This window comes from Cuculus canorus, chromosome 18, assembly GCF_017976375.1.
Source record: "Cuculus canorus isolate bCucCan1 chromosome 18, bCucCan1.pri, whole genome shotgun sequence".
Classification (NCBI taxonomy): Eukaryota; Metazoa; Chordata; class Aves; order Cuculiformes; family Cuculidae; genus Cuculus; species Cuculus canorus.
The window spans coordinates 3,361,619-3,389,246 of record NC_071418.1 but is presented as its reverse complement, the minus strand read 5'-3'; the positions used below and the strand labels follow the sequence as shown (position 1 = coordinate 3,389,246).

Here is a 27,628-nt window from a genome sequence, read left to right as displayed (position 1 = left end):
GGGCAGGGGAAGAGGAGAGGGGCAGAAAAAAAGATAAACACAAACACAGTACACAGTTATTTTATTGAAATACTTGAAAAGGCCAGCAATGGAAAAATAGGTCTGTCATGAGGAATTAATGTTTGATTTACTTGGTCATTAAAAAAGCTGTGTCTATAGGTAATTCTAGGCAGTTACTGAATGCACTGTGATCCATGCAACTAATATGCTAGAGTAGAATAGGCACTGTGTACTAGTTCAGTTTTACCTTACGCACAGCTTCCAAGAGGGATGACTGACAGATGGGAGAAAGTAAATGGTAATGCTTTCCGAATTATAAACGCTTATAATATACAAATTTGCTCATCTGATTCGTAAGGGTTATAAAACACAACATAGTGGAAAACAAAAAAACCACGGATTACACAAGGCATGTGAAGTTGATCTGGCAGTTTTGGAAGTTTGTTTTCCCTTCTCAAAGAAATATCAAACTACTAAGTCTGTCACTGGTCAGGTAACACAGAAAATCATAAGCCAGGACAGCAACAAGGACTTCTTGAAATACATGGTTAGTGGGGAAATTTGTTCATCAGTTGAGAAGAATAGTTATGAAAACCACGATATTCTGCCTGGTATAGCTTACAGTCCAAAAAGATTAAGTCACTCCAGATGAACGTGAAATAAATAAGCAATTCTTGACGAAGTATGATCCTTGAGTTGAGCCTACGCTACCGAAAATGAATTCCAGCTATACACTAGTATGTCACCAAGGTGAACACCCGAGAACAGTAATTTGAATGCTTTTTGGGAAGCAATGTCTTACTGCTTTAATATGTACAGGTTATTTACAACAAATTCCCTTTTGGCCTCACAAGTTCAGCCATTTCACCTGGCTGTTAAGATGCAATTCTTTTTTTCCACGCTTTATGCAAATACTGTAGTTAGAGCTATAATTTAAAATAATCTTATGCATGAATTACAAATATTAATAAAGTAACTCTGCATATATAAATATTTCTAGCAGAATTTAAAGCATTCAGAATGTACATAAAAGTTTTTTTTTCTTATTTGGTAGATGTGCTTCTTCTCAGATCATCGCTGCTTTAATAATGCTTTGTACATAGCAAAACCCAAAACCGCAAAGACTGTAGCACCAAAACTTGCTCGGAGCCAAAATTTAGAGCTCTTGAGGTCCGCTTGTGTCACATGCCTAAAATTTAACACACACAGAAAACCAGGTTAATTCCATGACAGGAATATCAGACAACTTGTGCTAAACTACTCTGCTTTTGGAAATTCATCACTACACTTGTCACAGGCAAGCAGCTTACAATTCAGCCTCACCAGTACTTATACGGTCATTTCACTTTCCTTAAAAGCTTAGGATTCGATCTGCAGCCCTGACCACATGAGTAGATCTCAATAAAGTCAGACAGCTCGCACAGCAGAAGGGAAAGGCAGGAGCAGATCATTAGTGATGAATGCAGGGAAGGCAGTGCATCTTCTTTGAGAGTACCAGCAAGCATTCAGGAAAGGAAAACAAAAACTGCTAGCAAATAATTCATAACCCCCAGTGAGAACAACTCTGTCCAGCAAAACCCTTTTTTAATGTTGAGTTTGCATATTTCTACTTTTCCAGTGCTGTTGGGTATCTACTCATACTTCTTCCCCTCAAAAAAAGTTTACTGACAAGTAGTAATATCTTTCCAAAAGCTTGAATCAAAAGGACCATTCGTAAATCCCTTTCTTCCCAGTACAGTCACAAGAACAGCAATAGAAACAGTCATTCAATACCAAGCTGAAGCTAAGAGAAAGTGCTACTGAAACAAGCAGTGACAATGGCATCAACAGAAAAAGACAGATGCAACAACAGCATGGAGTGACTGTATGACATAAAAAGCCACATCTCACATGACAGTAGAGACAGCAAATGACCCAACTCTCCCAAACACTGCAAGATGTTGGTGAGCATGCTCAGTTAAACACAGCTAGCCATCCTCAAAAGTAGTCTCGAGTATGACAGCTTACCATAAAGCAGGAGCTACCACTTAAAAAGTGGTCATAAGTACCACAATTCAAAGCACAAGAAATTCCTAAACAACAGTACAGGGTTTCTTTTGTTTGTTTGCTTTTGTTTAAGATAGAACTCACGATAGAACTTCACTAGCCTAGGTGTTTTAGCCTGCGTTAATTATTGCAAGTTACTCGTCGAAGGCTGCAGGAGTATTAATTACAAGGAGCACACAGAGATCCTAAACATACACACTGCACAAGAGTTTATACGGTGTGAACTGCAGAGCTGTAGCGTAAGAGCTGTTTAATAAAGCAGGAATTGTGACTTGCTATTAGACCACACAAAACCAGTTTAGAATCTTCTTTAGTAGACATTTGCAGGAGCAATCTAAGCTGTACAGAGAACCAGTGTACTGTAACCCCACATGCTGAAGGACTGGCTCTGTGGTGCACAAATAGCGAAACACAGCTGGCCTCTAAAAATTCCTCATCTTATTTAAGAATATCTTGCTGGGTTATGGAACAGATCAAATCCATGAATTCCTGCAAGCATTAGTTCTCCACAGCTAGCTTTAATAAACTCTCTGCAAACTAGATGTCAAGTGGTTTGCCGAGGGGAAGAAAGGGCAAAGGCAATGGCAAGGCCACCTTAGTTTGGCTGCTGTTACCTGTCTTCAAGTAAACGTGGACCAAGAGATGACTCCATGAAGATGGAATCTTCTATAGAGCTGACGGTGTGCACCTGCTGCATAATACTGCTCTCCTCGTCTGCTAACAGCGTGGCCCCCAACTCATCTAGGTAGGCTCTTAACCTTTTCACACACATGCACAGTTTGCAGTTCATAGCACGGCTCAACAACAGCAAGTGTCTCAAATACGCTCAAATGACAAAGCCCAGAGAATTTATCACCTTTAGCCACCTCACTCCTGATTCCTGTGTAGTTGTTAAAAACTTAGCGCTCGGGGAAAAAAAAATAAATGGAGTTTGTAATTGTGATGAACTAAGTAAAACACATGATTTTATGTAGCTAAATGCCATTGCTTTAGGGACAAAGAAGATTGCATAAGAAGCAGAATCTCTTCCCACTCCAGTCCCAAAGCCACAGGACACTGCAATACTCCTGCATCATATGCAGGAGCAAGAGGATCTGTGCTAAACACGCTGGAACGACTCCAACACATCTGCCCTAAAACTGACAAGATCTCATTACTGTTAATCATTCAATTAAAGACTGTATTTTATCACATCATGTTATTTTATTAAAAGACTATAAAACTCTTGTCTTCAGATCTGTGAATTATAAAACCTGTGTATGTAAAATAAATCACTTGCATGTAACATGACTTCAATAGATACAGATTATGTGACAAGTGCTGTTGGGTGAATATTTGTTTAACTAATGACTCTCGAGTTTAATTTCATTAATCAAATGCCCAACTACTGGTATAACTTAAAAAAACATCCCTTTAAATGTGCAAATCACTGTTTAAATTGCAAATGAATGCTTTTGCATTGCCTCATAAAGCACTGGGTCTCACACCTAGATTTTCTGATTCCTATCTACAATTTGCCTTGGTTTGACTTTTGCACATGTCCATATGTGCCAGTACGCAAGAAACTTGCTGAGCATGCTTCATCCTTTCAGGAACAATTAAGACATTCACAGTCATGATAAAATCCTCTTTTCATGTCTAAAGACAGAGAAAATTGACTCTGATCCTCTTTCTAAGCCTAACGGGAAGAGGCTCTTTCATTTAAATAAAAGAATTAAATCAAGGCAGGGATTGGTATTAAAACAGCAAGGAAATCTTCTGACTTCAATCAGAAACAACTAGGGCCCCCTGAACACCTGAACCTGAAAACCAAAGTCCAAATACACTGACTGAAATTCAGAATCACAGAATGGTTTGGGCTGGAAGGGACCTCAAAGCTCATTCACTTCCACCTCCTACCATGGGCAGGGACACCTCCCACTGGACCAGGCTGCTCAATGCCCCATCCAACCTGGCCTTGAACAGGGTGGGTGTCTAATTGCTTTATACCTTCAAAAAAGAATTGCAGTTTTTCTTTCTTAAATGTTCCTTATGCTGTCATCAATGCCACTTTTGTTTAGCAGTATTGTTTAGCTGCCACTAAAGGAAAAAACAAAGGCTTCTCTGAAATAATAAAAAAGTATCAACGTTTGTTTCCAGCACAGGTTCTTTGACATGAAGGCTGCTATAAAGCAGAAAACTTTTCTCAGTACATACTTTTCTTATACATTTTCTTAACACATTTCTCTCAGTGGTAGTGAAAGAGTAACTGAATTAGAAAAAGTCTCCTCTCCAAGGGTAAAACTTACATGGATGTGCACACACACAGGAATAGGCAGGACTCCATAAATGGAGCTGTGTTTGAAACTCTTGGTTTTTAGTAATAATAACTAGCTTTCAAACTTCCCAAATAGATCAGTGTGTGTATTTGATAATACAATTAGATCCATACATATAAGATAGTTTAGAAATTTTGCCTTTGGCATAAAATTTGAATTTTAATGCATGTTTTGGGAAAAAGGCAGATTTTTATTCAACCTACCCTTAACAGTGAATCAAGTAACTTGTCACTTTTTTAATAAGATCTCTGAAATCTGTATAGTCTGGCTTGTAAGAGACTTTAACAACCCACAAGAAGTTTGCAACACACACTCCCCCAGTTGGTTAACTGAGCATGCCTGTCATGGTCACACACAGAAAACTGCTGAGTTATGGGCCAACACTGAGACTTTTCCACGCGTCAGCAGCAGAAGATTCCCAAGTCTGGGAATGTTTAACCCTAACTAGAAAACCCGTTCCTGTATTACTTCCCAAAGCATGTGAAAAGCACTCTGGTGAGGCTGACAGGTGGACACACAGCAACTCACACCAAACTCACAAGCAATTTAATGCAGCCAGCAAGCAGCAGGAGCCTGCTCTGACAGAAAATAGGTTCCAACAATAAAATATAAGCAACCAAATCCCAAAACCATCACATAACATGCGCAAGCTGCTGCAGTTTCACTTCGGGCACATATTTTCCTAGGATGCAAACCAATTCCAGCAGTTAGAATTTTCCCCCATGCATTAATCACCTAACGTGAAAAGCTCCAACTGCATCTTATTATCTACAAAACCTAAATGCAATGTAAAATGCCAATTCAATACATTCTATTGGGAAAGAGATCTGGGAATGCAGCCTTGCAAACTTTTACTCAGCGTGGGGAATTAAAATCATTGAGAGGAGGAAAACAGGTGAGTAAAATATTGTTATACTGCCCTAATTTGGGGACACCTAAGTATGGGGGTAGATTTCTGCCATTGGATTTAGTGGCAGAATCTGCGTACACTGCACATAGTGAAAAATAAACCCTGGGTTATATTCTTGAAACTTTCCCGTTCTTGACAGGAAAACAAAACTATTGTCTTCACTTTAATTTCAAATAGGGAAATCTTAATGGGAAAAAAAAAATCTTACAAATAATTCCTGAAACAGCCATGTTTTGTATGCAAGTAGAATTTTGAAAAAAGAAAAACATGCTCTGAGAAGTCCTCCTCACCGAACAACGCAATTCTCATGCATTAGAATTATTTTAGTTTGAAATGAACTTAGCTGACAGAAAATGCCACCATTATACAAGCAAAAGGCAACAAGTGAATGATTTCAAACCAAGAAAGCAGAAAAAACACACGTAAAATTGACACTCTGGAGTTAAAAAGAAAAAAAAAAAAAGCCAAGAATCCAGGCTCATCATTAATGAAAGGATTAGAATGGCATAAGCAGAAACCTGGCTTTTATAAAGAGGTAAAATGATGCAGTAAAAAGAAATCAAGTGCCAGCCAGACAAATACAAGTGAACACCTAAAAGAAAGAACAAATCGAAGATATAAAACCACTACAGCATAGTAACAAGTCTCACACATGCGTGTACAGTGCTTTGAATGCAGTGCCTCCTTCCTCAAAGAGCCAATAAAGTGTAATCCTGGGTAGTTCAAACCAACAATCCCGTTCCTGCACAATAACCATCTCCAAACTGAACTTCCCCAGCCGCTGAACTTAACTTTCTGACAGCCTAAAACCCTGCGGGCAGTCTCTGAGGTTTGTCCACGGAAGAGAAACAAGGCAAGTGTGAATAGGTTTGTAAGCTGCATGGAGGCAATGTTCTTCCTTTAATTACTAAGGTGGGAATATTCAAATGTGATATTATCTTTTGCCTTGGTAACAGTGTTTAAGCATGACTTAGCAACAAATAATACAGGAAGAGGTTCAATGTGAAAAAATTCAATTTAGCTGCTTTTAAAGCTTCCGAACAGGAATGGGGCAGGAGAGTAAAGTAATCTGGAGAAATCTCCATCACCCATCATCTATCTAACTTTTGCCCAACAATCTGACCTAACGGCAAGCGCTTATGAAGGTCAAATAGGAAAAGCTATATAAAGTAACTGCACCAGAAAACCCTTCTTGACTCAAACGCTTTCTTTAATCTAGTGACAAATCTTTACCTTAAAAACACATCTAAGGAGCTGATGTTTCTAAACAAGAAAATCACCTCTACAGCCCTAAGTCTACACTTAGGAGCTATTCCCTCACATTCACAGATAGCTCTACTGTCTATGCAGTTACACAGCAGTGCCCGTACAGCTGAATGACCTGCAGCAATGTGTGCCGTAAGAAAATGCCCTCGAAGCGTTAACTAGGAAGAGAGCTGGTGAGATGAAATGAGCCTGCTGGAAACCTGCAACAAAGCCCTGGTGACTGTCTATAGACCGAGAGATTCTAGCAAATAATTCTACCTTTCTGTAAGGTCAGTGGAAAAGTCTATGAGGAATTCTCTTTACCTCGAATTACAGACTTTTTTAGGCAGGAGATAATCCCTATGTTTAATCCACACTATCCAGTAACCAGGTGTGGAATGACAGCATCCCAAGACTCCACATTAAAAGATTTCCATACCTCGAGTCCTTGACAGAATTTCAGAAGACCAAAGTGCAGTGTCTAATGCAGGACTCAAAAAAACACGGGTCCATACAAGATAAAAACAAGTCATGACACTAATGCAGCAACCCATAATCATTCCAAAAAGTGAGGATGCGTTATAGAGGTGATTTCAGCCTCAATAGTGAAGAGCTGGGATTTTCTAGTAGTGACTGCTGAATGAAATTTAAGAGCCACAATACGCAGAGGTTGCTGTTTCAAAGAATTTTTGTCCAAGAGACGACTGCTGTAGAAGAGGTGCAGCATGAACAGTCTCACTCACTCAGATTCTTTTCCTAACCCAATGACTTTTGCACCCTTCTTTGAACTCTCACTCTGCGGTTAATGCTTGTATCCTGGATTAAAGTGGTGATGCTCTGTACTGTAGGTGTGTTTATCAGTAGCCTCCTACGTGTGTGCAGCTTCTATTTAAAAGAGAGAGACACTCTGATTTGGAGCAGCTACACCAGAGAACAGTAAAAAGTAGTAACATACATGGACAAGCGGCATGTCAGTGTATTCTAACATTGGCCTTCAAATAAATACATTTACCATAGTTGCCTCCAAGAATCACATTTATCATTTATGCCTCCAAGAAGGCTATAGATGATGGAAAGACTGCACTACAAAAATTGTTCGGTTTGAACTCCCATTTGCTGAGGTGCGATGACGAGTGCTGAGGTGTTAGCAAACCACGTGTGTCACAAACTGCCTGCAGTACATGCCCACCCTTTGTGTAAACCAAGCATAGTACACACACACACACATTCTATGAATTATCAAACTAGCAATTATAATCATGAAACGTTATACGATGCTGCTGTAAGTCAAGTTGTGCCTTGTATTTGTGTAACTGACACCTAAAAGGCACAATCTCTGATCAACCCTAAATCAACCTGTAACGCCTCAAGTAAGACACATTACATAGGAGTGGAGACACTGGTTCATGTCCATTACCAGTTCCCTAAAAACACAGTCTCAATTCCTCCACAGTATTTTTGCAATCACAAAGTGCCTGAATCAACTACCAAATTAGTAATGTGTCAAAGAAATCACTGGACTAAGCTCAAAAGACCAAAAGTACCTTCAAGTTAAACAAAGTTTGACAATTCTATGACAATTATTAAAGTACCTGCCTATTTAGTGGATATGGAGTGAAAGCTCTGCAGTACATAAGGTTACCAACTGTTTTTTCAAAAACCCTTTATTTTAAAAGCACACCTGGTACCTAGTAAATAAAGTTAAGGACCTGTTAAGAACTGCAGTGAAGAGTTTGTTCTTTACAGATTGCAGCAAGTCTGAGTTGAGGAAGTTCTGACAGATGCAAAATGTACACCTGTTGCAGGCGCACATACAGCGTAACCGGGCATGGCTGCGAAAACACACAGAAGGACAGGAGTTGAAATTTTGCTCATAAAATCAGGCGCACATTAGGGCTGTCCCACAACCAAGAGAGATTTAGGGATAAAAAGGTACATTTGAATGATTAAGGAGAGGAATAAAATTAAAAAATACACTGGCGAAGCAAGGGTACAACTACAGCTGTGCAGAATTATCAGGTTAGACATTCTACATCTTCAATGCTTTGGCATTACCACCGTACACAGACCTTAATAGCAAAGCACAAACATGAACAAAAAAGTTTGCTGAATTTATTTAGGTTTGTAAGGAAAGCATCTAAAGGCTTCTGAGTATGTCTGCACAGCAATAGGTAACACCCCTTTTTCAAAGGAAAGTAAGCCATGTTTTCTACCACTGGGAATGCACAAAGTGACAGTTACCTCTACTTTTCCCACCCTAACAAACACACATGCTTAGAAACTAAGGGAGAAGCAGGATATTCATATGACAGACATTTGGTCAGTGCTACACTTTAGTGTAGTTTCCAAGTATTCCAGTGCTACAAAATAAATACAAGAGAGCAAAAACAAAACAAAAGCTTTCAAATCTAATTCAATAAATTCAGTTTCTAATAGTTAAAAAAAAAAATCCTACTACTTTGGGTGAAAGTGACATTAGTTCTAGTTAATTTAAAGCAAATGTCAGCTGTCATACTAGACTCCATCTGCTATAATATTTACATAGTTTATCACCCTACTAAAAGCTCCACCCACCAAAAAGAGATGCAAAGTGAGCTTAGCAACAGGGAGATGTGTAGTGAAGAAGTATGTGGGCTTAAGAATCTCATATCTGAAGCTCAAAAGGTGTTTATAGAGAAATTCTATTAAAGATACACGATCTGTTAGATTATTGAACTGAATCACAGACTAGTACACACCCTGAAAAGAAAAAAACCTTCTAGCAGTGCACTGGGGGAACCGTTGTTCACTAACGTGTCATTACTTGTAATCAACTGTCAAGATGAGCTATTAACAAGGATTACAGTACAATTTATTCACAAGCATCTCAAAAATACCAAGATACGAATACTGATAGATTGGGTTATGCGTCCACAATAAGGACCAAACTGAACCCTACATATTCATAGTCATGGAATGGTTTGGGTTGGAAGGCACCTTAAAGATGATCCAGTCCCAAGCCCCTGCCACAGGCATTGACACTTTCCCCTGGATCAGCCTGCTCAAATTCATTGGTTGTTCCAAATTCACTGGAACTTGCAACACGAGCTGGATGAAGTAGTGTATTCTTGAACAAACACCTTAGCTCCAAGGGCTGACAGTGGTGTACGTGTTAAGATATACACCAAACTTTCTCAATTTGAAGTAATTTGAAGGTCCTACTCAAGTCACTTCTGTCTCTCTGTTGCTAAATCTCAGTGAGGCAGTTCCATCCTCGTGGCTAACAATGACATGCAGTGGTACTGTGCGTGACCCATGCAATATGGAAAACGTAACAGTTCAAGTACTTACGGATACATTGCCATAGTTGTCAGTTTAACAAAGATATCCTTACTGGGCACATCAACAGTATTGCAAGTAAAGGCTTGAGGTGGAGGCATTTTGTGTTTTTTGCAGAATTCAGCAGGAGAAATACTATATTCCTGTCTAACTTCATGCAAGTCGGACTTTGCAGCTACCACTAAGCATGGTATTCTGCTATCCATGAAGTGCTGCTGTAAATGTAAAGAAAACAAAGTGAAAGGAACAGGACACATTCAGCCTGGAAAGGCCTGAATTGAACCGGCCACAGCAGCATTAAGGTGTATTCATCGCACTTAAGTCAGGCATTTCTAGAAGCATATTTTCTATTGACAAGTAGACATTAGCTTTGTATGAATAACAAAACCACATTTTTAACACGTCGGGCATATATAACCAGCACTCATAAATTAAACGTCTTTTACGCACTAGAACTCGGTACAGGACCAGTAACTGACAGTGAGTGTTTTGTCAGTCAGAAGATATATAAATGTAAAAGTTTTGTATAAGCAAACGATACAAACCTTAAAAATCCTGGCACAGTACTCAAAGGACTTGGGGTTACTGACATCATAGACCAGGCAAACAGCATCGCATACAGTCTCAGCATCAGTTAAAAATTCAGAGTCACTGACATCATGCAGCTGGAAAAAAAAAAAAAAAGATGGTCAGAGAGGGAGAAAAGCTTTGTCATTGTACAGTTAAGGGAATTTATGACTTTGTTTTTCTCCTAACTTTTATGACTTATTTTTAGAGCTACTGGACTGGCAATAGGCAGAATTAATGAAAAAGAAATAGCAGGAATTTACCATACAGCCAACATATGTGAGCCGTTCACACCACATCTACAGGTTATCACAACCTCAACACAAAAAGTTACATTTACTTTATGACAAAGTCTTAGATCCCCATAGAAACTAGCATTTGTCCTATAGAGGAAAATCACAGAGCACAGCACTAAATCTTGGAAAAGAAAGATAGATATCATAATATCATACAGGAAAAACTACAGTGCAACAAGCTTTGAAGAATTTATTTCACTCACTGAAGATTAACTTCAGTCATCCTGATCACCATATGTGACAGATTCTTCTTTACTGAATAGGCAGACTGCTTGCTGATAATTTATCACAGCATAATTTGAGGCCCTGCTGCATCAACATCGTGGACTGGGTTCTCTACAAGATAGGTCAAGGTTTCAAAACCTTGTTCGGGTCCTGAACAGGTTCAGTTCGAAGTATTAGCAACACGCAAACCTAGAAGTTACTTGAGCCAGAAAAGGGTGTGTGGAAATCCACATTTATGAAGAAGAGACAATTAAAACAGGAATTTGTTTGTAGAAGGCTCTGAATAATCCACTGAATTTTAAGATTAAACAGCCTTATGCAAACAAAAATGAGGCAACCTTACCAGCAAGTATTTTTCCTGTCCGTATACGTAGACCGTATTAATGGCATAGTAAGATTTGTGTTCTGCACGTATTTGCCTCTGTCTCTGAAAACGCAGAATTTTGTGTTAGACCACAGCAACTTTTCCCTTTCAGTTACATTTCAACAGCTGGCTTACTCCATTTATGAGTAAATAGAGTAAATGAAATGGAGTAAATGAGTAAAATGAAAATTACAGCAATCTTTATTTTGCAAGTACACACAGAGCTATAATCCATGAGTACAAGTAATTATTGTATGCAAAAGTCAATGACTTTTTGCTAATAGAAAGCCCCAAATAACTCCCTCCCCAATAATTCTATATTCCCTCGTAGAACTTTCAGTAATAATCTGTAAAGCTCCAAGATAAACAGGTTTTGCTGTCTAAACTTAACTCAAAAGCATATATAGATGAATATAAGCAAAAAGTTTCTTACTACTAAATTTCTTCCAAGAAGAGCCTGAAGAACTCCACTTTTCCCACAGCCTTTCATTCCAACAACATTGCATCGGAAAACATTCCTCTGAGTCTGTTTTTTCTGGAGATCTATCTTTTTATTTCTTGTCACTTTGAAGAAAACATAAATGCTTTTCACTAGATGCACAGGCACGTATGTGTGTGAAAACATGAAATAACTGCCCGCTTACATTAAAACGCACACAAAATCTCTCAAAAATCTTAAATCAGAGGATTGACTTGAGGAGAAAAGTGAAAGAGAAAAGTGAAAAGGGACAAACCATTTGTTTAAACAATTTACTCTTGAGCAGAATCCTAAATTTAAATTCCAAAGTTGCACCAAATCTTTTATTACCTGTAATTGCTGATGCTTGAGATTCTTGTTCTGCAAGTATTGAGTAGCCTAAATAACCCAGGTACTCCAGGCAACGTTGTACATCTAAGTATGTGGTTAGTCTAGTGGAGGGGACAAAAAGAAGTTTCTAAATCGTTGGCAACTGCAAACCAATTCTTTACAGCACTGAAACAACTTTTTCCTCCTGTCTCCAGACTGACGTGACAGAAGTATTCCTGGCACTATGTAGTACTGAAGGACAACAGCATTTACTCTAAGGTAAATCGTGGCAAGTTTACCAGTCCTAAGAGTCAGCAAAACACTATGAAGGCAGCACTTGCTGAGGCCTATCGACACACACATTTTTTTCTCCTCAGTAAATAATGTTTTCCTCATTTTCCATATTTTCAATAGGAAAAAAACCCTCATTACTGAACACCACTATTCATACCATCTCTGAAGAGCAGAACAACAGCAATAAATACTTCAGGTTTCAGGGAGATTTCCAGATTTTGAAGAGGCACTTCCTCATAGCTAGCACTAAATACTGACCAAATATGGAACATGAAACAACTGTCTGAGGATGAGACTTGACTGCTCGGGTGAATTTTCAGGTATTAAACATCTACTCCTCCTACTATGTTTTTAAGAGCAATCTACAAACACATTATTTTACTACCCAAAGCTCTCAACTACCCAAATGTAACACAGCACACTTACGTCCACTGAGAGAGAAACCCTTGGTACGTAATCCACCCCCTTTCGTTTGTACAAACAGTGTTGTTAACATCAGGTCCCCATGGCATGTAAGGGAAGACTTTAAACAAATCTTTCAGTTCCTCAGGAGACAAAGCACAATCCCTATCCTGAAAACAAGCATACAATATCAGGCATAAATCACTTGGTTTATGTCTATTCTAAACTGCTATTTTCTTGCAATATTCAACAAACTTGCTGTAAGAAACTGAGTTGCTTTCTTTTTAATCACTGTTCTTGGTTTTAAAAAAGCCTAAATATATGAGCTAGCTAAAAAAAAGTTGGTAGTACAACTATAACTGTCAATTCTCCTTGTAGACAGAAACACAAACACAGCAGGCTCATTTTGACAAGCCAGAGACGGTTTCCGAATGAACTGACATTATGTCAAAAACACAGATTCAGCACAAAAAACTGTTAGCAAACTATGACTCTTAAGTGTAGGGACACACACACTCAAATTAAAAGCTTACCAAATCATGTTTATCAAAAATACTTTGAAGAAACAAGTACGCATGATGATTTAATTCTGTTGTGCAGTCTGGAGGAATTTTTAGCCTGTTTATTGAAAACAAAAACAAATAAAAGTAGTGTTAAGTGTGGTTATGAAATACACTTTGTATTAAGGTTCTTCTTCTCTTCTGCCATCTTTCACATAAAAAGAGAGAGCCATACATGATTTGGCACAAGAGAAAGAGGTTTCAGCCACATGAAGATTTTAGTGGGTGGGTCATAAAGTAAGGAAGATACGTGACATAACGATGTGTTAAATACACTACAATAACCCCTTCCTCCTGCGAAAGCAGAAGGCAGCATAAATTAAACACACTTAAAGACAAAATAGGTGATACATACGGAGGAAACAAGTATTCTGGCGTAAGCTCCAAGTCATCATCATACCCAAAGCGGCGTAAAACAGTCCAAGTCGTTTCATGCCTTCCTCGCTGAATGAAAAGTGTGTGTAGAAAAAGAAAACCTAAAAATCAAATGATGAAATCTTAAGGCCCCGGCATGCTATAAATGCTCCAAGTGTTTTTAAGAGAATCAGTATCAGACTGAAAACAAAAAAGCCAGAAATACACATTCTGATTTTAATACTCCTGGGTGACCAGGCAGTATTATCTACCCAGCCTGAAGATTCAGAAATCATGCTGTTTGTAAAACCGCTCTCTAAGGAACTGCTTCCTTGAAACAACCCACTAGGTTTCCTGGTTTGTTTGCTTCTTTCAGTACAAGAACTTTAGAGTAACTTAGCTCTATGAAAATAAAGACAACAATATCTTCAGCCATTTAGCAATAGCAAGCTTTAGAAACCTAGAGAGTAGTCTGCCTTTAGCTTTCCTGTGCCAAAATAGCTGGATAGGATTTTTGTTTAGCACTTTCTAGAGCTTAACGAACACTGAGATTTCACTGTTTAGTAAGGGTATGCCTGAAGATTCCCACTCATAACAATTCCTCAGGAGTGCTATTACATAGATAAGCGCCACAAGCAAAGCAGTTACATTGATGCTCAGGAAGAAAACGTTTTCTCTCCTTTGAGATTCGCCATATGCTCTGAGCAAATCTGTACAGCATAGCTGTTGACAGAGACCACACCTTGCTGACAAGTGTTGCAGCCAGTGAGCCTAGAGACATGACACAGATTTATCTGGGAGACAATCTCTTTTCAATATTTATTTGAATTCCAAGTTCTGTAAGGAGAAGTAACAAAGACCTCATTTTATTCACCCTGTTATTCCTCAGTTTAATCATCCTTTGATATCGTACTGCCTCTACACCCAGCTCTTGCAGTCTAAAAGAATCGAGATCATATCCCAAAAGATTAGCTTTTTTATGTAAGGATGATTATCGACTGTATAATAAAGCTTACCTTTTAATGTTAATCCATTATCTGCAACTCCATCACTTAGGTTTTTCCTGACTACATTCTTTACATCTTCCAAAGCTTGAGGTGCCAGTGGTGTATTAAAACAAATTCTCTAACAAAAACCAAAAAGAGCTCATTAGGACCATAAACTTTATCTTATTTTAGGTACATGAACATTGAATGGGCTTGTATATTCGATAGCTTTATTTTTTTTTTTCTGCTCTTTAGCTGGAACTTGAACAAGGTTTAGAAATAAAATTAATACTGTTCCCATTTTCATAGATCTACCCTCCTGCGCTACTTAACATTTAGACCTGATTCCCTTACAAATCACCTTCCTACTATTCCTTCAAAAACAATCACTTGTTTTTCTGGAATAATACAGCTCAGCTCTTAAGCACAGTGAAAAGATAAGCAAATTAATTACCTGAAAGAAGTTGAGCTCTGCATCATTGAGAGTACCATCGTTATCCTGATCAGAAATTCTAAAAATGCGGGTGAGTGCTTTAATACAGGCGGGTTTCATCTAAGAAATAAAAGGAAGTTCAGTACCTTTCTAAGCTTGAATTTAAAGATTGCATCGAATGACATCAGGCAGCTCAATCACACTAAAACAAATATTAGCTTTCATTTTATATATTCATACACACTCACAAAAATTAAAAGCAAGAGGAGACAAAATCTAGCAAATTTGTATCTATAAATTTAAAGCAATTATTCCTCATTAAATGTTTTTCTAGTCAATTATTAGAAAAGTCTCTAGCTCTACAGAAGCTGGAGGTGGCATTACTTTGTTATTTAAAATAAAAAAAAGAGGTCAGATCTCTATATTCAGTCTTATTGCTACAGAAAGCTTTAAAAATCAACTGCATGATTATTTTTTTCCCCAAACATTTTTTGGCTGGGAAAAAAAAGGCCTTGCAATCCCAGTGCCTTGCGAGAATAAACGGCTCTAGAACTACAGTCAACTCTTTCTACAAGCAGACTATCTCTATTCACCATCTCAACTATGGCTTCAGATGGTTTCAAACATCAAATAGTGAAAATCTTCACAGAGCTTATTCATCTACCAGGCAAAGCACTGATCATATGGACTATCTATGACAAAAGAACTGCGAGGATACCTTCCGAGTGAAGGAAAACAGACACTGGTAATTCTCTCCCAACAACTACAGTGATGATGGACTCTTCTCTTCATAGAGGTCACACAGATTGCATAGAGATTTGTAATTGGAAAACCAAAAAGATTTCAGCACAACAATTTTATAACATTACTAACTCATAAAGATGATTCTGATGGAAGAAACCAAAACAGGGTTATTCTCTGGTTCTCTACTTAACAAAAGTATTTATGATTGAAGCAACTTTCCTACTGCCCAATGCTACACAGGGGTTACTTCTAGAGATTTTATTTGTATTTGCCCATAAAATTAAAGTTTTTTAAGAAATCATACACCTCAATAATTTGCTCAGCTCACTACCAGTGATACTTAGAAACCAGCCATGCCACTTCTTTCTTATCCCTGTTGCCAAAGTCTCACAAGTTGCTCAGAAATGTTCTTTTACTTAAATCAGCCCAAGTCTAGAGTATTTTCCTTTAAATAAATAGAGTTACTGTGAAATGTATATCTAAAGCAGAACTGAATGCATGATTTTGTTCCCATTATATTTGGCTTAGAGCCATTACCAAAGCATCTCATTTTACTTAGCAGTTCACACGGGCAACAAAAAACTGTCTTCATTGCTTTGAATGAAGAGAAAAGCGATCAGATTCACACAGCACAAAACAATTGAATATAATGCTTGACATCTGAGGGCAGGGTGGTGGTAACAGAACACACCGAGAAATGCAAAATCCACTGAAAAGGAAAGAATGGGAAAATTATTAACTCCCCCTATATCATTTATTCCGACAATTTACGCATAAATACCTCTTTTTCCTCTGGGCAATAAAGAGGACCTGTAGGATGTAGAACAGCCTTCTGTGCATAATAAAATAGCTCAGATATATTCTTCAGGTTTTTGGCTGAACACTGAAAGAGAAATCCTTACACTGATTAGCTGGTTTCTCTTGACTATTTGGTACTTCTGAAATTTAAGCAAGCATCAAACTTAATGATCTAGCCCCCTCTTGTGGGTACTGTGCTGTTTAGGGAAAAAAAAAAAAAGACATCTAGCCCCTGTCTCTGTTCACTAACAAATAAAGCAGGTCTCACTACAATTTGTTGTCATACCAATAACAGAGAAATAAAAAAATTGTATCTGCTTTGAAAAAATAAATTAAAAAGACAGGCATATTCACACATCCTGATTCCATTTTTAATAATTTGCAGATACCTGCCTGGTTTAATATTAAATTTAAAACACGTGCTAAAGGCAAAGATGTGAGGAAGCTCTAAATATTAGAAGGATCAGAGTAACATATCATTACGCATATAAACTCACCATGATAATGACTTATATTTGAATATTTTATTTTGAACAAAAAGAAAATAAATCACCTTTTCTATTAAAAAGTTGCCATACAGGCTTGGCAAGACTGTATTTTTTGTTACTCGTTCTAACTTCAGAAAGCCTTGCATACCTCTACACAGGTTTCTATCTCTGTATATTGATTCATAATGGGAAGGATGGTTTCCATACTGCTGTATTCCACTAGGTCAGACTTGTTGCCAACTAATATAAGAGGCAGCCTGAAAATAAAAGAAGGTTAGGAGCTTTAAAGACACAGGGATCAAAAGAGACGTATCTTAATTTAGCATCCTACCTCCCACCAGAAGCCAATATATTATTTTCATTACGTAATTAAGTAACACTGGGAGCCAATAGGCAAAGCTAAATGAAAGCAGTTTTAAGTAAATCATTTTCACATACACTTAGAAATAAATGTACTTCTTGTTCATATTACAAAAACCACAGAGGTAAACATGAAAGTAACTAATCATAATACTTTTTACAAAGCTAGCAGGAGTAGAACATGTACACAGACCATGTAGCCAAAACCCCAACAAATATAAACACACCTGGTGAAAGCTGCCCATGAAATTCAACACAAATAGCATTGCTGGCACATGTAACAGACATACACACTTGTTCCTTGGACCTCTTATATAAACTTTAAGTTTAGAATTTGATTTTCTTAAACAATTAACATCCTCAACACTGTCCATCGACACCCAGTGGTGCGCAACCTAATTCACACTTCTCATCTTTACTTATGCACCTGCTATCTTTGTCTGTCCTTTCGTTGATGAGAGGAATCCATCGACTTGTTACCTAAAGCAAGGTAAGAAACATGAAAAACACATTATCAACTTCAACATGACTGAACTGTGCACGTGTTCGACTACAACTGCTACTGCTTCTTTCCCAAGAAGGCACAAATTTACCCACAGAGGAAATAAATAAAAACTAGAGCTGATTAATGAACAGCTTCCACAGATGACAGAGCTGATTGAAAACTCAGATGTTGAAATGGACCAGAAGCAATGATACATCTCCACATTCTCTTAACAACTTGATCTCAAACTCTATTTTACACGTTTTAAACGTCTAATACAGCTTTCAGCTTGCCAGCCAACTAAGAGTGCTCAAGTTACATCTCAAACAATAACTGGATAAAATGTGTTACCATACCTTATCGATAGAATTCTTGTTGTTAACAGCATATACTATGCAAATCACATTTGCCTAAAGTGAAAAGAAAGGAAAGGCATGGAATTGCGTTGTTTACAGTCTCTAGAGCAACAGAGACAATTAAGAACCATATGTAACAACATGAGAGTAAGAACAGCTCCACCAGCAGTCAAAATTCATGTCCCTGGCTTGTTTAAGCTATTTGTAGCCTTAACAACAGCTCAAAACAGATAATTTATATGTTGACAAGCATCAAAAAGCCTGTCCTGCAGCAACATTCACAGCTTATGCCTGCAGAGAGGCCTATGTTACCAAGAAATCTAAACTGAAAACTCATAATGTGCAGCCTCCACTCTAGTGCCAAACAGAATGCCAGAAATGGAACACAACATCACAACAGACTGTACAGAACATGTGCCAAGGTGCTCAGAAAGAATCGAGAATAGGAAACAGAAGGAATTATAAAATTACCAAGAACTTCGTGCTATTCATAAATGCAATAGCACAACATGACAGAAAGTAGCAAAATGGATCTTTCCAGGGTAGGATTACTTCTTACCAAAACTGTCAGCCCCTAGACCTAATGATTAAAAGATAGTTTGGTTCCGTCCTTCCACTTGGAAGGACAAAGCTGAAGATTTCCTTCAATTCACACTGAAGCCCATCAAATGCAGAGGACTTAAAAGGAAAGGTTCTAGTAAACATTAGAACACATGTACCTGTGATATTTCCTGGTAAAGCTGCTCATCACTCTGCTCTGCTTCTGTGTCAAAAGAAGCCATCCATTAATAACAAACATTTTTGTGAACAAAACTGAAAAACTCAAGAACCTGACCCAGCATATTTCACAGTGCTCACAAGACAGCGTTGTAAAACTGTGTGTTTTTATTAAACACACTAAAGAGTGCCTCTGCTGCAACAATAAGAACATTGATCTATTAACTCCCAACGCAGAGACAGTCTGTTGCACACAGAGAGTTTTAGCATCTGTTTTAAAGAGGAATAATTACATCTCCAGACAGGTTCCCTCTGGAGTGAGTTATAGTTTGCATGCCCCTACATTTATCAACAGCCCCTTCCTGGCATAGTAAATAGCAACATCGCTCTATAATGTAGACTTTCACAACAGAATATGGCCTATATTAATTTAATTGCTGTGTCAATGGGCTTTTATTAGTGATACCAAGCTTCTGTTAACCTAATCTATGAAACACTTAATCCACTAGAAAGAACTCGGTCCACATAAACTCAAGTCCAGGTCCAATGAAAAAATTACACGTTATTTCTTTGTTCCAAATAGCTAAACACACCAAAGATATTTCTCAGCAGTGAGAAGGAAGACAGGAAGGTGTCTGCTGACATGGCCCAATTCTCGCCTTCTATTATAAATGGCGGAAGGATTTTTTCTAGCTGTACAACAGTCGCAAGTACTTGTGGCAGTATTTGAACCTGGATACTGATCCTACTTATCTATGTAGAAAGGTCAGGAGATTCGAAAATATTAAAACCAGAAAATAAAAAATATGAAACCGACACAAAAGGATAAAGTGTCCAAACGTAGACATTTAGAACAACATAAAGTATGAAGAACGTAAAGCCTCCTGCACCTTAGTGAATTCTTCACTGAAAGAAAGAAAATAGTTTATAATAGTTTATTAATACCTTCCCGTTCCATGAAAGCACCCACCTCTGTCTGAACTTGTAAATATGTCCATCACACAAAGAACATTAAATTCACTGGACTACTGCTATGTCTTTCATGGAAGTACTGACAGCAGTTAATGTTAGGCTTTGAATTAGAAGCACCAGCCATCATATCTGATTCAGTTTTACCCCACAGGCTTCAGTCTTTCCCTACATGTAGCACTGGTTCCATACCAGAGAGGACTGTTAAAGAGGCTACTGAGTTAGATAAATAATTAGATACCAATCCAGTCATACAGCAACGCTATTGCGTAGTCCTTACCTGAATAATCCACTATGTGGGTCGGCACCCTTTCAGGGGTGACATCAGCTGGAATGGTGATTTCTTCAGCTCGCGGTGGAACCTTAGGTAGTAAACAAACAGAAAGAAAAAGCTTTTACAGATAATCCAGAAAACCCAGACCATCAAAAAAAGTCATATACTATAATATACCTGCCAATTAGTCAGCTTTAAATAGAACAGCTTATTAGTAGTTAAAGTACTTCTGGGTTGGGTTTTTTTTTTTTCCCCAATGTAGTGAAGGTCTCTGCGACCTTCTCATTCGTTATTAGTTCACTTACTGAATAAGGTACTCCCTGCAGGCTTCGCAAGAAAGCAATGGTGTTAAGAGAATCAATAAATGCTTCTATTAAACTAAAATCCACTATGCCCATCCACCTATAAAGAACTATTATAATAGTAAAAACTATAAACAAAACCTAAATTGAAATATACTTTAACCTGTCGCATAAATAAAAGTTCTAAAACTTGAGGGTTATCAGATTCAACCAATTACTTCAATTAACACATTCTTTAGCACCACAGTAAAGTCAGAGTTAGCATGCCATTACTGACAAATAAATCTTGCTTAATCTGTTTGAACGTTTTAATTTTCGCATGATATCCTGAACTTCCTGCTGCTGAAATCAGTACAAGAACTACTCCCGAGAACAGCGCATGAGTTGTTAACAGAAAAATCAAGACAGAGCAAACAAGCATGACAGACAAAATAAAAGTCTCAATTTTCAAATAATCATAACCTGACAGCTTCCTGGCTTCCGAGAGTGCAAAACATTAGGTTCAGCAAAGCCCTAATACTACTAATACTAATAAAAACATAATACTAATAAAAAGTGTGTTCTGTGAAATACTGTAAACCAGGTATGATTGCAGGCCATATTTCCAGAGAACGTTATTCCATATTCAGGAAGAATTGACTTAAACCTAATTTTAATGAAAACTTCCCACACAGCTATTTGTTGCTTTTTACCTGCTGACACCGATGACACTTCTGTTTTCTTTCAACAAAAAAAAAAATGTAAAGAAGAAAAGCCAGTCACCGGAAGAACGGCTCTTCGTAAGGCTCAGGCTCTAACTACACCTCCATCAGGAATTATTACTGCTAATACCCAGTTATCCAGAACACTATTTCATAGTCTGAAATGTCTGTTACACACTCATACAGCTCTGATCTGCATGACTGACCTGCAGGAATTGCACGTCTCTTTCTTCAGTTTAAATAGGATACAGTATTTTTTAAAAAGTTCTGTTATTTCAGGCAGATTTTGTGCTATAAATGCAGCTTTTTCTCTCAACACAAATTCAGAAAAGTATTCTAGATAACACAGCAGGAAGAAGCTGAGAAGTGAACAGAGGCCTAGAATTCATTAAACACATCATGACCAACCTGTCAAAGGAAGGGGGTCCCTAAGCAGTTTAAGAACAAACAGAAACTGGATCTCCTCTTTACCTGCAAGGCTGGGAACTAAATTCAATTATGCTAACAATCCAGTCTTGACTCATGAACTGTGGTAACCGACTGATTTGCATTAAACATAGTGCAGCGTAGATTCAAAGAGCAGCACATGATGTCTATTTTAAGACTTGTGATGAGAAGAAATAAACATTCATGTGTATATGTAAAAAGCTTAACTGTTTGCAGTAGCTGCAGTTCTTTTCATGTTATAAAGAGAACTATGTGCTGTTTTTTTAAACAAACTGAAGTGTAGAAGTAACTTCACTTTCATTATGGAGGAAAGCAGTAAGAGTTTTTAGCATTTTTTACATCAAAAGAGTCAGGAAAACATACTTCAAAACCAGAATTTGCTAACAGAAAAAACAGCTAAGTGTAAGTTATACAATGAGACTTTTTAACTCCTTCATTTTTCAATCTACTTGCTCTTTAAATACAACACTTCAGAAAAAACTAACATTTCTCAGATATCAAAATAGTTCAATTAACCATGTGAAAAATCAAGAAAGGAACTTAGGTAAAATTTAAATTCCTAATCTATTCAGAGGTATATTTAAATTAGCCTACATCACCCTTCCAGAAGTGATCACTGCCATTTTACACTTTATTTTTTTTGTAAATAGGAAACATTTTAAAAGCAGAGCCTACAACCTTACTCTTTGAAAAAAAATTAAACAACAGATTAGAAAGAAGACACAGAAAACAAGCAAGGATGCTCTACCTCTTCTGGAAATTCTTCACTGACAAGGGACATAATTAGTGATGTCTTCCCAACTCTGGCTGCAAAAGCATTAAAAACAGAGATTAGATAATTCAGTTTTGTTATACTCAATAGTTGCATCGCATCTTAAAATGCAAATTATTTTAAAGACATTTCCCAACTGATTATCTTAAAGGCTTCCTATCTGTTGTTTAAGCATACTAAATATGGATGACAGCAATTTTCTCCTAATCCTTTTACTGTAAAACCTTAGGTTCCATTTCACACGTCTGCATTTCATCCAGAAGGGATTAAAATCCTGCTCTGTTTTACACGAAAGAATTAGCACGTTGAACCTTAATACAGAACGGTTAAACAAACGAACAAAAATTCAAACCAAACTGGAATTGCATTTATACAACTTAGAAACAAATAAAGCACACAGAAAGGTATTTAGGAATTAACTATTTCGTAGTATTCTCGATAAAACGATCGTGCTTCGGTCCAAAACTACCAAGGATAAGAGCTGGATAAGAGGATATGGCTCTAGAATCAAAGGACAGTCTCCACAAATTAGTCTGAATACTTAGAAAGTACAACAGCACCATCTCCTTGATAGAAATCAGCTGTAGCCCACAAAAAGTGGAAAAAAACCCAAACTGTCAACATGTCTAAAGTCACAATTTTCTTAATCCAAGAAGAATATAATCTCTGCTTCAATATCAACCGTATTCAAACAAACAAATGCCTTAGTTTACCTGCAAACTTCAGACTTCTGATATCACAGTTAGATTGATTGGGTTTGAGAATCTTGGTAACTGTTCTCAGGATTCCCCTCTCTCTAAAAACCTTCACCTGTGAAATTCCTGTTCCTTTAAAAGCCCTAAGAGGCTATTACCACTTTATTTGGGTTTGAGGCATTTCTTAAAAAACCAAAATGTTCAGATTCAAATGCTAGCTGGAATTCTGACAGCCCTCAGTTCAAGCAAAAAACTATTTCATTCTGGACATGAATGAGCAACTTTGCTAGCTTGCATGTTTTGCCAACCAAGACCTTGCTTACTATCAGTGAGAGCCTGCATCACTGTTCCTAATGAAACAATACAAAATGTCACACCAGAATAAGTTGCTCTACTGGCATCCCTGCATTAACACTTGTCTATCTGTGTATATAATTCTGAGTATGGGAGGAAGAAGAAGAGATTAAATTGTAAGACTGGTTGTTCTGTGCAGAAAACGGTGTTACTGAACTGATGATCGAGTCAAAGTGCATTCAACTTATCCACATTTATTTTTGGTATAGTAACAAGGGGCCTTCTGACATCCAGAAATAAAACCTTCTCTTCATCACGGTAAGATAAAGGGCAGTTATTACAAAATTATGAAAGGCAAAGAACAAGTTACCCTAGGAAGAAGATTTTTGTTTTCCTTAGGGAGAACAGCTGTAAATTTTCCACCAGCAGTATCAGCCGAGAGCAGCAAGATGCAGGTTTCTCAACAGCAACATGGTTATGTTTTCATCAGAGATACTTGTACGAGCTAACACTGTGATTTACGCTGCAGGGCATCCTGCATAAACTGAAGTTTAGTCCTGAAGTTTCATCCTGACAGAAAAGAACTTTAAAAGCTCTCCTATTTCCTTCCACAGGTAAAAATTTTCCTGACAGGCAAGTGAAGTTATTAAATAATTACTGGAAATGGTGCTGCATAGTTTTCATCTGGCCATGTCAGCTTTAATTTGAAATGGTGACAAAACACGTTGGCTTTAAGATATAGAAACTTGTATCATTAATGTTCCATGCCTGAAAATAGAAGATTATGGACTGCTGGTTAGTCAAGACGCTCAGTATTTATAAGCTTCTGATACACTGCCGAGTGTTCTAGAGTTGTTTTTAATGAAAATTCATAGATTCAAGCACAGAGATTTGGTTTATTTTATTTGAATCTGGGTCAACCATTTGTCTTTCCAATTCTGTTTACAGTCTTAGAAATAACAGCCTGACCAATGTCGGCTGACTAAGATGAAGAAAACAGCACAGCACTTTGTGATAATTAACTCATCTTTCTCCTCCAACAGAAGTCTTTTAGGTCACGCTGCACAAAATAACATATTCTGAAAATTACTGGCTATTAAAAATTGATGCTTGCACCCTGGATATTAGGATTAAAACAACCTTAACCCTCAAATATGGGCCACTGGGGAAGCAAGAAGGCTGTGTTTTGGAACAGATGTATAACAAAAGATCTTCACGTTTTTTCGGAGCCTGAACCTGACAGCCACTATTATCACCTAATAAGTACTACATGGTCTAGACTGACTTGTGGTTGCAGACCAATATATATAAAACAAACACACAAAACACTACTAACAGTGCAGCTGACAAGTTTTACCAATTTGTGAAACAATCCCTCTGTTCGTCACAATTCCAACAAAACATAAAGACGCTCAGGATCTCTGCTATGTGCCAAGTACTGCATGTTGCTACCTGTATCTCTGAAATTTCCAGTTGCCCACGCTGCGAACTTATTGCCAAATCAAAGCACCTTTTACACCTGTACTGAAGCTACTGCACAGAGCCAGCTCCAAACACACCGTTGCCAAAGAAGGGAAGGTAAATTCAGCATGAATTCTGAAGAGGAGTGCAACTCTGTATTGAAACGCAAAAATACATTTCTAAATAAATGGAGTCTTGTAAAACTAACCAAATACACACCTAAACGAGTTAACTCTTTCTGCATAGTTCTGTGTTCCTTAAGACTCCTCTCAGAAGTAGCCAGAGAATCCTTCTAGGCAGTACAGAGTCAACCTGCGCTATAGAACAACTGCATAAACTGTGCTATAAATATACACAACACACTCAATTCTCAAGGAAGTTTTGTCAGCAGTACTACATTCTTAGTATAATTAAGTAATTTTACTAATAACACTTGGTAATTACTCTGTATTCTTTTCCTGTGAAGACCTTAAATGTACTTTATGAACTAACAGAACCTCCTTGCTGCTATTTACATCCCTAAGCAGCTGTGTCTTTGAAGCCTCACAGCTCATTTGGGTACCTCAGTGTGAAGGTAAGGACATCGCTTTAGGGACAGCACTTTAGGAACAGGCAAAAAGACACGGACCCACAGTAACTCTGCCGTGCCTACAGGTACACGCTGTTCACTCAAGGTCACACAGTGAGCTGGCAGCAAGAGCCGGGATTTGGCTCCCTGGCTGCGTCGTCGCCAGAAGCCCACAAGCACTGACTGAGAACTGCCTGGAGCGCATCTGATTTCCAAACTCAGTCAAGAAGAGAGATTTAAGTTTGGTTTCCACACACACAAAGAAAGTTTAAAGAGGAGGAGGGCAGGCCCTCTTGTCCCGCTTTCTCCCCAGGGGAGTGCCAGAAGCCCTCGGCCTCACACACCGAGGGTTCCTTCCAAAGGAAGCGAGGGCGAGCGCCTGCTGAGGCTCTCAGGCTGCCCTCCTTATAACTGAAAATGCCAACAAACTCTCTAAGGCTCATTTCAGAGTTTTAGAAAGCAAGCACTCTTTATCAGGCCTGGGCAACAGGAGGGAGTGATCTCCACCAATTGTGTGCAGTGAGGCAAGAGCTGTGACGGAAGATTTACACACATGCAAGTGGGAAATATTCTCCCAGAAACCTTACGCATATTCTATTCCTTTCCAAGGGCCAATTTTAATGCTATTATGAACTTCAAAACAGTCAAAACTCTTGCTAATTTCATAGAATCACAAGGTTGGAAAAGACCTCTGAGATCACGGAGTCCAACCATACCTGTCTGCCACTAAACCATATCTTTAAGTACCTACTCGCCTTTTAAACACCTCTAGCGATGGTGACTCCACCACCTCCCTGGGTAGCTGTGTCTGATGACCCTTTCGATGAAATATTTCTTCCTAATAACCAATTTGAACCTCTTCTGGTGCAGCTTAAGGCCGTTCCCGCTTGTCCTATCACCTGTGACTTGGGAGAAGAATTTGGAGCTGTGGCTCCAGCTCTGCCTGCCCTTGCCTTTTGAGACAGAGGCTGCAAACAGCGGGGATTCCAGAAACCCCCTCCGTTCAGCACAGGTCATATAAACACAAAGCGTTATCATCAAGAATCAACAGTGTGTGGGAAAGCACTACTTGAAAAAAAACATACCACCAGAAAACCTTTTGCCCAGCCCTCAGAGACCACAGAGATGAAACCGAATTCCACCTCAGCCCAACCCAAACCCACTCCACTCTTTCCTCCCGCCGCTGTAACGGGTCCCGGAGCGCCCAGCCCGGCCCCGGCCCCCGCAGGGCGCTCTGACAGCAGGTGGCACGGCGATACCTGGTCGCCATCACTCTCCCTCATCCCGCACTCACGTTCTCCCACCAGGAGGATCCTCACGTCCTTCTTCATGGCCCCGCCGCCCGCCGCCGCCTCGCATCGGGCCCCGCCGCCCTTGCCCGAGCTACGGCGCCTCGCGAGGGACACGCGGCGCCGCGCGCCTGCGCACGCCTCGAGCGCCCCCCAGCGCGTGGCGGGAAAAGCAGCGCGGGAAGAAGGGGGGGGGGAGTTGCCTGAGGCGGGGCGGGGGGGAATCTGCCCGTTTCATCATCAGAATCTGTGCCCTCGCTAATTATTGGCTGAAGCTAATTGCATGGGGTTGAGCCAGGCTCAGTGCTGGGTCCTGCACTTCATAGAATCGTAGAATCATAAAATCACCAGGCTGGAAAAGATCTCTTGGATCATTGAGTCCAGCCATTCCTATCTGCCACTAAACCATCTCCCTCAGCACCGCATCGACACGTCTTTTAAATGCCTCCAGGGATGGGGACTCCACTCCCTCCCTGGGCAGCCTCTGCCAGGGCCCCATGACCCTTGCTGTGAAAATTCTTTTCCTTATATCCAGTCTGACCCTCCTCTGGCGGAGCTTGAGGCCATTCCCCCTTGTCCTGTCCCCTGACACTCAGGAGAAGAGCCCAGGTCCCTCCTCTCCACAACCTCCTTTCAGGCGGCTGTAGAGAGCAATAAGAGAGAGTCTCTTATTGAGAGTCTCCCCTCAGCCTCCTCTTCTCCAGGCTAAACACCCCCTGGTCCCTCAGCCGCTCCTCCTGGAGTAACCCTTGTTCTCCAGCCCCCTCACCAGCTTCGTTGCTCTCCTCTGGACACACTCCAAAG

The 27,628-nt window shown here is 38.9% G+C and overlaps 1 protein-coding gene across 4 annotated transcripts; it reads right to left on the bottom strand.

Annotated features, from left to right (window-relative positions):
• Window positions 1-53: 53 nt before the first annotated feature.
• Window positions 54-26,963, bottom strand: RHOT1 (ras homolog family member T1). 4 transcript variants are annotated; one of them, XM_054083371.1, is made up of 21 exons: window positions 26,830-26,963; window positions 22,494-22,552; window positions 20,302-20,383; window positions 19,055-19,098; window positions 18,336-18,389; window positions 17,923-17,975; window positions 17,284-17,392; window positions 16,631-16,732; window positions 15,127-15,225; window positions 14,703-14,811; window positions 13,688-13,808; window positions 13,306-13,390; window positions 12,797-12,942; window positions 12,098-12,198; window positions 11,723-11,853; window positions 11,269-11,352; window positions 10,383-10,502; window positions 9,850-10,052; window positions 8,229-8,351; window positions 2,661-2,804; window positions 54-1,189 (listed from the first exon to the last, which is right to left on the bottom strand). In XM_054083371.1, the coding sequence occupies exons 1-21, from the start codon at window positions 26,864-26,866 to the stop codon at window positions 1,072-1,074; spliced, it is 2,124 nt and encodes a 707-aa protein (XP_053939346.1). In that variant the 5' UTR covers window positions 26,867-26,963; the 3' UTR covers window positions 54-1,071. The 4 variants fall into 4 exon arrangements, with proteins under 4 accessions (XP_053939346.1, XP_053939344.1, XP_053939342.1 ...); XM_054083369.1 differs by lacking the exon at window positions 2,661-2,804 and having other exon boundaries at window positions 9,850-10,049; XM_054083367.1 differs by lacking the exon at window positions 2,661-2,804 and having other exon boundaries at window positions 56-1,189.
• Between the last annotated feature and the right edge of the window lie 665 nt (window positions 26,964-27,628).

Bases quoted from the DNA above. Each gene is read 5' to 3' on its own strand.
- RHOT1 (XM_054083371.1), bottom strand. From the start codon at position 26,866: ATGAAGAAGGACGTGAGGATCCTCCTGGTGGGAGAAC. The intron at 10,503-11,268 runs GTAAGGTTGCCT...TTTTTTTTCCAG, and splicing joins GACAGGAAAAATACTTGCTG to CTGCATGATGTCAGTGACTC. The intron at 1,190-2,660 runs GTAACAGCAGCC...GTTAAATTTTAG, and splicing joins CCACGTTTACTTGAAGACAG to GCATGTGACACAAGCGGACC.